The sequence below is a fragment of the Centruroides sculpturatus genome, unplaced genomic scaffold, assembly GCF_000671375.1.
Source record: "Centruroides sculpturatus isolate CEXI.00-Female unplaced genomic scaffold, Cexi_2.0 scaffold116, whole genome shotgun sequence".
Taxonomy (NCBI): Eukaryota; Metazoa; Arthropoda; class Arachnida; order Scorpiones; family Buthidae; genus Centruroides; species Centruroides sculpturatus.
In genome coordinates, this window is record NW_019384401.1 from 818,475 (window position 1) to 829,749 (window position 11,275).

Sequence of the window (11,275 nt, forward strand, 5' to 3'; positions counted from 1 at the left end):
CACATCGTAACCACTTCAACAGCAATTGTTTGTTTTTGCATCGCCATAATTGCATGGCTTTATTTTATCTTTATCGTCTCCACCGTTTCTACTGCTGTAAGTATTCTTGCTTTGTCTGCAGGCGAAATTCTGTTCTGTTTACTATTAGACTTAAATTATAGAGATTTATTTTATTTTCAATAGTTAGAAGAATATATTTTTTTATGAAACTTAAAATTTCACTGACATTATTTTCATGTTTAGGCCTACGGATCGTTTCAAGAAATCAGGAAATTCAGTTATCTGCAAATCTGCATCACTAAGAAGTTAAAGTAATCATTTCAAATATTCATAATTACTTAAATCATTCTGTCTACTAAATATGAAATTTTCATGTAGATACTGAATTTCATGAAGAGATTCGGAAAGATTCCTCTCGGCATGACCTGTGGCGATTTCTTCGTCATCACCAGAAAAACTCCCTTAAAGGTACGAATTTCTGAGATTATGAGTAAATTACAATTCTATGTTTTATAATCTTTTAATATTTCAGATGACCAAAGCGTTCTATTCTGCATTTTCTATTATTTGCGATATAAGAAGATCGTCGCGTCGTTGTGGTACTTCGATTCTAACGTTGTAAAGAAACATATTATTAGAAATAATCTGATAATTTCACTTTTCTTATGGAATCTTATAGTTATTTCAAATTAAGTACTGCACAGGTTGATACTGATTATTTAGATAAATACAATTAATACACAAGTAGTGTAGCTATTGTCAGCGACAATTTTATTAACCACTGTACACTATTATATATTACATAACACGCTATCCATAGACTATAATTTTTTTATTAAATGACAAAAAGCACTAAATAAGCATTACAGTTAAGCACGTTTGATGTATTGTCCTAAATTGGAAATAACTAACGCGAATAGTATTCGAGTGTTTTGTTGTATTTTAATGTACAGCGCACCAACATCAATTGTTTAGATGTTTTTGCAATCATTCCTTACGTGTAAGCATAAATATTGTTTGAAATGATTAATAAAATTAACTTTATAGGTTTCTATTTCGTTTTCATTTTTAATGAGATAGCGGTAAAGAATGCAAAGGATGGGAACAATCTCATCAATTTAATTTGCATAATTATGCAATAGTAAACAGTTACGTTATACTTACAATCAGTGCCTTCTCTACACATTAATAATTAATTAAAAATACATTTAGAGAAGTCTACAGTTTTTACTGGCTTATCGAACAAACGAATACGAATGGACCCTAGACCATCACTGACTGATTGCCCCTGGAAGTCGGCTTGTTACAAAAAACACAGCTTCCCTATCATCAAATGTCACGGCACGCCCCTAATCGAAAGAAAATATTGTCTCGGCCTAAACAATTTGAAAGGTTAGAAACTTACTAAGCCTTCGGGAGAACGACGGTAGTTAACTTCAAGGAAACAGACTATTTTGTCAGGCTGCAGAGCGTATAAAAAGTTATAAGAGAAGGTTTCTTCTTCCAATAGTGAGACTAGTAATATTTATCACGTCTTTCTTAACTAGCCTACCAGTGACCAAGCGGTCTTCGTTCCCTGAACACTGTTAATTCGATCGTGGGTCGCTCGGACGGGCTGGCCACGTGGAGTTTTCCGGGCTTTCTCCACGTCTGTAACATGGACCTCCCGGAAGGCATCTCCCCCTAGGCAGAGATCGTCCAAGTGTTGCGTTGCCATAACTCAAACAAACCAAACCTTTCTTAATTATGCACAACTAACAGAGATTGACATTAAAACAGTTTTCTTTATTTCGCCTATTTAAGAATGCATTTCGGATTGGTAATTTTCTAATCCTTATTCGGGCTCACGGCTTTAGTGTCTCCAATATAACGAACAAAAGGTTAGTTCGTCTTAATATACTTTTGTTAGGCAAAATGATGGATATAGTGCACAATTTGTACACATCCTAATGGTGTAGTTTGTAGTTATCAGTCTCTTTCTCTTACTGGCATGCTTTCTTTGTCTATTTTTGATAGGCAAATGCAACGCTTTCTTTCATTTTTCACAGTTATTAACTTCTTATTACCTCTTAGAAGGATTTTAACTTCAATATTGTGGTTCGTAACACGACAACGGTCAAAATGTGGTTTTTCATTGTAATATTTTCACAAGTTGAAGCCAAAGTTTTCACAAAAAAACTATAAGTACAAGCAATTATTTATTGTGTCATGGTCACAATGCCGGGCTGCAGTTCTTAATCATATTTTGAAATTATTTAATTTAAAATATACGGTCTCCACCTCAAATTAGTAGTGGCTCGTGCCTGTACATCACACTTTTAATAATAGTCATCTGTTAACTGACGTTTTGAATTAAAAAAAAACGAGACTTTCGGTTTGAATCGGAAGATCATATATAGTTAATTGGGGCTCCTGTCTCTAAAGTTTCCACATCTGGTCTCGGATTTCATATAATTCCGTTCTCGAGGTTAAGACATGCGGACGGACGACAATGACAAAATTTGGAAATAAATGTAGCATTCCCCCCAAAGCAAAATTGTCGCGTTGTAAGTAAAAAAAATTATCAGCGGTCAGGAAATAAAATATCATGGCACGAGAGGTACGAGCGAAAGTTTCAAAGTTGGATCAACAACACTTGCGGATGTGTCAAATTGATTAAGCGATCACATTAAGAATTTAAAGGAGAGATCCTTTAAAAAGTCAGAAATTCAAGGAGAAAGAATGGTCGTTTTACCCCTAGCTCAGTCCGTTTATCCTCTGTGTCGATCTCCCGTTGTCTCGGACTTAATTTTCGTTCGGCCGTATTATAAAGGTTTTTCGGTATTTTTAATATTAACTTTATCATGTTTGATGTTGCATTAATAGGCGAAACCCGCAACCCCGATGGCGACCGAGGAATCTTTCCGCAAAGCGAAATCCTAAGAATTTGATTTATTTCATGCCATGGTCGAAAATGAACGAAAAAGATATTTATTCGAACGAATTTCGGAGATGGTCAAGCCTCGAGAAGTAGAATTTAAAAAGATCGTCTTTTACCTCTCCACGGTCGACATTCTGCACCAAGTAAATGCAGAAGATAATTTATTTATCAAATTTAAAAAAGAAAAATAATTATAAATTAATTAATTAAAAAAANAACTTACTTGATAATAACCTTACCTAAAATAAAATGAATATTTTTACATTCTAAAATATATGGTGGGCCAGTTCTGTTATACCTTGAAACATATTTTAAGCCATGAGATCCTTCAGATGAATATTCCTCTAAATGTGGAAGTTCCATCATATAAGATTTATATTCTGTCAAGAAATAAATCCATGGCTTTAAAGTCTTTCCATCTGTACAATATGTTTTGTCCTTGCTTTCTAAGACCTGAACATTTTCTTCTTTTCGTTCATAATATGTTGGATGGCATTCTAATTCATCCATTTTTTTAAGCATTACATCATCTACTAAATACAGTTCACCTATAACATGCTGTGAAAAGAGAATTTTTAATCATCTCAATCATAAAAGAAAGAAAAAATATGTAAAATTTTATAACAAATTATTTTATTATTTAAAAATGTATTTCTAATTTGTTAGCTTAGTTGTTGTTAAACATTATTGCTAAATAATTATTATTTTGAAACTAATATTCTAATTAATGGAAATTTTTAATAGATATGTTGTACAACCAATTTCACTACCACTTGGCAAGTGAATCTAGTAAATTGACATGAAAAAATATTTAAAGCTTCATCCCCACTAAAAGAAAAAAATTACTGTGGAAAAACAATGCAGAAACAGAAAATAAAAATTTTGTTTCCATATCACAGTCTAGAAAACAAAGTTAAAAATATTTTATTTTTCTACTGTGCACACAGAAATAGAAGCTTGATAGCCAACAGAAAGCAATAGTTGTAAATAAAGATATTGAAAGGTTAATATGGTAGACAACAAACCCATATATGTCAAATTGCTTACAATGAAATGTAAACATACCATTATATTAGTAACTTTTTAGATATCCAACAATATTTAACTTTTGAAAAAGTGCATAAAAAGGAATGAATCCAGAACACGATGATAAATTATTTGCTTGTCATTATATTATCAACCATGCTACTACTAATTTGGAATTCTCATGTCATTTCAATGCACTAATAATGGACATTACTTGAATTTGTCTTCTGCAAAACAGACATTACATCTCAAGTGTTTTCTGAAAATGTTATAAAACACTTTGTTTTCTATTTGTTTCTTCTTCAAATAGTAACTATGATTTTCTGTGATATTTCTACAATATTTACAGAATATTATACTATTTTATAAGTGAAAACTAGACTTTATTATTACATGAAAAATCAAGATGTGTTTTATGAATGTTGTTTTGAAAATTACATTCATTTTAAGATGAAAACAATAATCATAGTTTTGAAAGGATCAGTCCAACATTACTAACAGACACATTGCAAAAGCTGGTTCATACAGTGAATTAACTGCAGTGTTTCAAATGCCCTTCAATATACTTGTGTTTATTTGTGTCTATATTTACATTTCTGTGAAGAAACAGGAATTTATTTTCAAATACTGCATCATCATAAAATTTTCTGTTATCCTTTTTTTCTTTTTATGTGTGTAGCTATTCCTTCATTCCACCTAGATGGTGGACTTTGTACCGAGTAAGTACCTTGGTCATTTACACATAATATACAAAGATATGATTGAACTTAAAATGACAAGACAATTTTAATTTTTAAATTTTGATACTGATGACCATTTACATTAACAATCATTTATTTACTCATTTATCAATAGTAACCAAATACCTAATTGCCAGATTTATTGGACTAAATATATAATCTGGCCTAAAGGTAGGCAGTTCATCTATCAATATAAATAATCTAATTTAGAATAATTGGAAGAAAAGAATGAGGTTTCAAATCTGCATTTTCCATTTATTATATTACCCCATCTGATCCATTAGCTTGACCCCCATCTGATCCATTGAGTATTGATCCTAATTGAATGCAAGAAGGCCTTATTTCATAAGTGTGTTAGATTCCCAGTCCAATGTTCATAAAATGAAGAAAAATTTTAATTTATTCAAATACAATTGGTTCTTTCAGTACAAAAATTGACCTCTATAACTTAATTTTTATAACAAATTATGGTTATTTTATAATCACTTTATGGAATTAAGGCAGTTTGAGCTCAAGTGGCAGAAATGTTTTAATTCACGGTGACAATCCATGGCATAAAATTTTTCCATTACTTCATATCTTGAATATGGTCATTGGTATTAAGATAAAGTACAGTAAGACCCCACTTAACGTGGGGGATGTATTCCTAGACAACAAAGAGCTAAGCAAAACAGCATTAAATGAGGTCATTTTAACAGAATAAATAGGGATAGGGAAACACGTGACCAAAAATAAACAAATTTTACTTTAATTTTAAGTTATTTTTATATTAATTTGTATAATAATATATGTTAAATAACACATAAGCATATGCACACAGAAATGTAAAGTTCATTTTTTGTGATGAAGGTCCTGACTTTTCTGAAATTCTTGTTCCTTTGTAATAAAGTCGTGAAGTTTTATTTGTCGCTTTTTTCTTTCCTTAAGCAAATGTCGGTAGCAGAAGCCTGCATCCAAAATCCCTCATTTTGCCTTTCAAAATCTGGACCATTTGCTACAATTTGATCAACGATTTCAGTTATCTTACCAAACTTCTACTAAGAAATCTGTAGAGAAATATTTTGGGTTCTTCATTTTCAGAATCTCTATTTTCCAGTTCCACATGAATTCCATGTTCTGCCAGTTCTTGAAGGTCATCGTTGGTAAGGCTCTCACCAGAAACTTGCAGTAACTCCTCAATATCCTGCTCGTCTATATCTCCTAGTCCTGTTATATCGATTAGGTTGAGTTTGGCCAACCTAACGATACAGCAATAGGCTCTTCTCGTTCAGAATTCTTAGGTATCTTCAACCATAACTTCTTCCGTACTTCATTCGTGCATGTATCAGTTAATTCTTGCCAAGCAAAGTCAATATTTCCTATGGCATCCATGATGTTATATTTTTTCCAAAATTGCACCAAACAAACAGATTTAAAAAAAGTACACTTTTTTTGCCATGTTTTGCTGATTGGTTCGTGTTCATAAATAATCAATTATATACCAATCAATGAAATGCTGTGATAATTTAAATCAGTTTAAATTTTGAGCTTTTTTTAGGCTTCGAGCAGACCACGTTATATTGAATCTGCGTTAAGCAAGGCAGTGTTAAGCGGGGTCTTACTGTATTTGCACACAGAAATTGTTATGTATATTAGTTATTGTCATAACTGTGTTTAGAAGGATCAAATTTTAAATGTTTTACACACTTAAGAATGATATTCACCTTATCCAATGCATAAATCATTTCCATTTTTCTCCTTAATAGTAAGTGACTGTAGAGCCAATTTGATGTCTTTCTTAGCTTTTAGATGTCATTTTAATTTATTGTTTAAATACTATTAGCAAAACTCATTTTTTAGCAGTTCTTACATTATTCATATATAATCAAAGCCTATATTGCTTTGTAATCTCTATCAACAATATTATAGAATATAATGCAAAAAACAGTTGCGAACACTGCATACTCATTGCACCTTTGTTTTTGTCTTTTGCCAAGTTTTGTTATTTTTGTGTTATTTTTGCTGTTGATTTGGAAATTGTCATTAATTTGATCTTCATACACAGAATAAATATAAAATGAAATTTATATTCAAAACCTTCTTGTATTGTGCTTTGTTTCTATTTCATAAATTTTTCAAAGTGAACATCATGCATTTTTTAATAATAATTTAGTTAAACTGAATGATGTTACTTATTAACTATATTTTAATCTTATACATTAACTTATAATTAAGATCTAAAACATTATAATGGCATTAGCAGTTTGTTTATTACTGTTTGTTGAATTGAATTTGATTTTATTCTGAAATAAATAATCATTAAATATAAATTGTTAGATCAATTGTGTGAGATGTTATATGCATTTAGTAATGTGTTCTATCATGTGAAAATAGATCTGATCTCAAAAGTTTTTAAATAAAAATTATTCATATTTATCAAATTTAAATCTGATAAAAATGTAATTAAAATATGTAATTACAATGTAAATTAAAAAATGTAAAATATATTTTTTCACATGTTTATAATCTAAACATACCTTTCCTTTATTTTTAGCATATAGCAAGAAAGGAATATTATATCGTGAAGCAATTACAAGTGGCCATTTGTCATACGTTTTTGCTTTTCCAATATAATTACAAATCCCATTGTCTTCATTAGTAAGAATATCATAGTTTGGTTCTCCAGATTTCAGGGTGCCATAGACAAATACCAAATTTTTTTCTGCCATATTTCTGTAATAATGTATTCCTATAAAACAAAAATCTAATATAAATATAGAAAGTGTGTAATCATAACCCTGCTAAAATAAAAAAATGTTATGATTGACTTCATTTATGATATTTTAAATTTTTTATCTTACGGTCATGAATTTTTTGTATCAAATTTCGAATTGGGCAGTTGAATCATTTATATCTATATTCAATTCTCTCTTAACAAGCATTTACCAAGTGAAAGCAGGAGATATGCACCAAGAAAAGCACCAAGTATATATCACTTGGTAGTTTTTGAAAATTATCTGAACTCTTATTATAGAGGAATAATATCAGTGGTACGAGTGGAGAATTCTGTAAATTGAAATTTTGATCTCCCCTTTGGCTCATCCTTTCTTTTGTCCATGATAAATATAAAAGAGCTGGCTGAACTCTCATTCTCAAGTAATGATGAGCACTAACTAATAAATAGTAGTTAAGTTACATTATGTAGGCAATGTAATTTAACTAGTAGTCAAATTATACTATATAGTTACTATACAGTACTCTAATGTACTGAACTTTACAGTAGAGTATAGAGTATAAAAATAAAGTGTGAACTTTACAGTACACACTTTATTTTTATAAAATAGTCAAAACTACTAGTTAACTACATTTAAACTATTCATAAATAGAAAAAATATATTAGACTGGATTAAAATAATATCTTTGTTTTCATTTCATCTTTATTATCCCACACTTCTAAAGCTTTTTTTTTTTTAACAGATGGCTCAGAATACAAGTTTTCAAATTTTTCATCCAGCATTCTGCAGTCTATGTTTTATGTCCCAACAAGGAAAATAGATGTTTCACTGCAGCACTACTGGCAATAGTGTTGTATTCTAAAAATGCATTCTTTACATGCTAGTAATTGTGTAACACACTCAAACTATCATGCTAGTAATGTGTAACACACTCAAACTATCATGGTACATTTGTAAAGTCGAACGAGTTAAATGTGTTAGTAACAAATTGGTCAAAAAGTAGTAGTCTCTATCAGTGAGTATGCTCTGCAGTAATGATGTTTTGAACTAACAAAGTTCATGAAGGAAAGAGTTAGTTTACTTCGTTAAGAAAACGATGCCTGACGATATCGATGTTTCTGAATCTATTCGAGTGTTTAAATTGTGAATTAAAAGATAAAATGATAGTAATAACTGTCCAACCGAAGCAATCTAAAAAAAATATTTTGAATAATGCTGCACTAGCAACATTCATATCTTTGATTTTAGAAAAAGCCATTTATTTATAAATGAATTGGTCAAAAAGTCTAACGAAATAAGAATAACAATGACATCATTCTCGTTTAACTCATTCAACTTTACGAATGTACCCTAAGTTTCAAATTTTACTTGAAAATTCCTGCCAACCAATTTAAGAAGTAATGACTTGATATGAGTACAAAACAAACTAAAAATATACTTACATAATAAAACATATTTTCTTACATATATGCATGGTAAAATATTAGTGAAACCTGATTTAAAATTCAAATTAATAATAACCAAATTTCAAATGCTACAATTGCTCAAAAACAAGTAAAAACATTGAACCAAGCTTGTTAACTTGAATCAATTTTCATAAAAATCAAGATGTATGTTCTGCTTAATAATTGAAACTGAACATGTACTTAACTTAGTAGTTTAATTACTAAATTAGGATAGTAATTGTAAGTAGTAGTTAAAGTAGTACATTGAGAGTAGATAATTATGTAATTTAATTACATTAGTAGTTAACTACTGCCCATCTCTACTTTTGATTTATATGGTTATGATGTAGTTTCAATCCTAACCTATCACTATCAGATCACACACTAGGAAAGCATAAAAATCCAATATATACTATGTTTCAGATATTTCGTCCGAAAAACTAGAGAATGGAGATTCAATCTTCTTGCATTTTCTGTTTGAAGCATGATCAAATTAAGGGGAGGTCAAAATTTCAATTTACAGAATTCTCCACTTGTGACCATACCATCTTCTAAGAATTGTAAGTTACATTAGTCGGTCAATCTTTACCTATGTGCACCGTCATGGCCACACTGTGGGGACCCACGTTCTAACCTAACTTAACCTATTCTAATAAATTACCAAATTACCAAACAAATTATTGGTAATTTATTAGAATAGGTTAAGTTAGGTTAGAACTTGGATCCCCACTGTGCGGCCATGACGGTGCACATAGGTAAAGATTAACCCATTAGTCTTATGAAATCTGACAATTATTATTTTACCTATTTACTTACTTTTAAAGATTTGTATAGGAAACCTTAAGAACATCCAGCTGATTAGAGAGAAAATTTTAAATTATTTACATAAATAAATGAATGAACAATATACTACTTATGTTATAGGAAGTAGGTAAATTACATAAAATAACTTATAAGAATATCTTATAATAACTTATATCAATCATCTCGAAAATAAAAAATAAAAAGATAAAAAAAAAAAAGAGAGAGAGAGAGAATAAATAATTATCAGTCCTCTAACATGTGACTAGCGTTGCCAGATGTTTTTTGCCCTTGTAGCCAAATAATTTTTAAAAAGTAGCCCAAAAGTAGCCAACTGCTCGAGCACTTGGCTACTTTTGGGCTATTTTTGTACTAGGCGTTGTTTTACGTAGTACTTTTCTACTAATCTACTTGTCACAGTACCAAGGTTACGTTCGTAAAGTCAAACGAGTTAAACACGTTAGTAACGAATCGTTCGAATAGTAGTAATCTCGCTCAGTGCGCATGCTCTGCGGTGATGACGTTTCGAACGAAACTCTAACGAAGTTCACGAAGGAAAGAGTTAGTTTATTTCGTTAAGAAAATGGCGCCCGACGATATCGATGTTTCTAAATCTACTCCAGTGTTTAAATTGTGAATTAAAAGATGAAATGATTGAAGTAACTGTCCACTCGAAGCAATCTAAGAAAAATATTTCGGATAAGGCTGTACTAGCAACATTCGTATCTTCGATTTTAGAAACAGCCATTTAGTTCTAAACGAATTGTTCGAAAAGTCTAACGAAATAAGAATAACGATGACATCATTCTCGTTTAACTCGTTCGACTTTACGAACGTGCCCCAAGATACCCAACACCATATTCCTAGTACCATTCATGAAATCCTAATATCTTTCCTTTCAAAACATTCATTTTTATTCTATATTTCTGTATTTTTTTTTTTTACTTTACTTTGGTAGTTAATAGATTTTTTTTATTGCTTCCTCATTCAAGTGCAGCAGTTGAACGTATTTTTTTGCAATTACATTTAATAAAAACTACAGTCGACCCCCCTATAAGATAGAGATACGTTCCATTCTCTAGGAATCCGATTTCTTACGAATCCTTCCAATCACAACCCGACACGCGTCAAGTTTACGGACTACGGCTGTCTGCAGGCGAAATTCTGTTCTGTTTACTATTAGACTTAAATTATAGAGATTTATTTTATTTTCAATAGTTAGAAGAATATATTTTTTTATGAAACTTAAAATTTCACTGACATTATTTTCATGTTTAGGCCTACGGATCGTTTCAAGAAATCAGGAAATTCAGTTATCTGCAAATCTGCATCACTAAGAACTTAAAAGTAATCATTTCAAATATTCATAATTACTTAAATAATTCTGTCTACTAAATATGAAATTTTCATGTAGATACTGAATTTCATGAAGAGATTCGGAAAGATTCCTCTCGGTATGACCTGTGGCGATTTCTTCGTCATCCATGGGCGTAGCGAGGGGGGAGCCTGGGTGGGCACGGCCCTCCCCAGTGAACCTGGTGCCCCCCCCAGAAAATCACAGCCGAAAAAGTTTTAAGCCGATTTGAAAACAACAAAAAACTTAAAGCTAAAAATTTTGAATACTAATAA

The 11,275-nt window shown here is 30.8% G+C and overlaps 1 protein-coding gene across 1 annotated transcript; it reads right to left on the reverse strand.

Moving 5' to 3' along the window:
* Nucleotides 1-315: 315 nt before the first annotated feature.
* On the reverse strand, nt 316-9,927 carry LOC111618656 (gamma-glutamylaminecyclotransferase-like). Its single transcript, XM_023360211.1, has 5 exons — nt 9,906-9,927; nt 9,662-9,699; nt 7,203-7,414; nt 3,160-3,478; nt 316-461 (listed from the first exon to the last, which is right to left on the reverse strand). Exons 2-5 carry the CDS (start codon nt 9,693-9,695, stop codon nt 316-318), a joined length of 711 nt encoding a protein of 236 aa, XP_023215979.1. The 5' UTR covers nt 9,696-9,699; nt 9,906-9,927.
* Between the last annotated feature and the right edge of the window lie 1,348 nt (nt 9,928-11,275).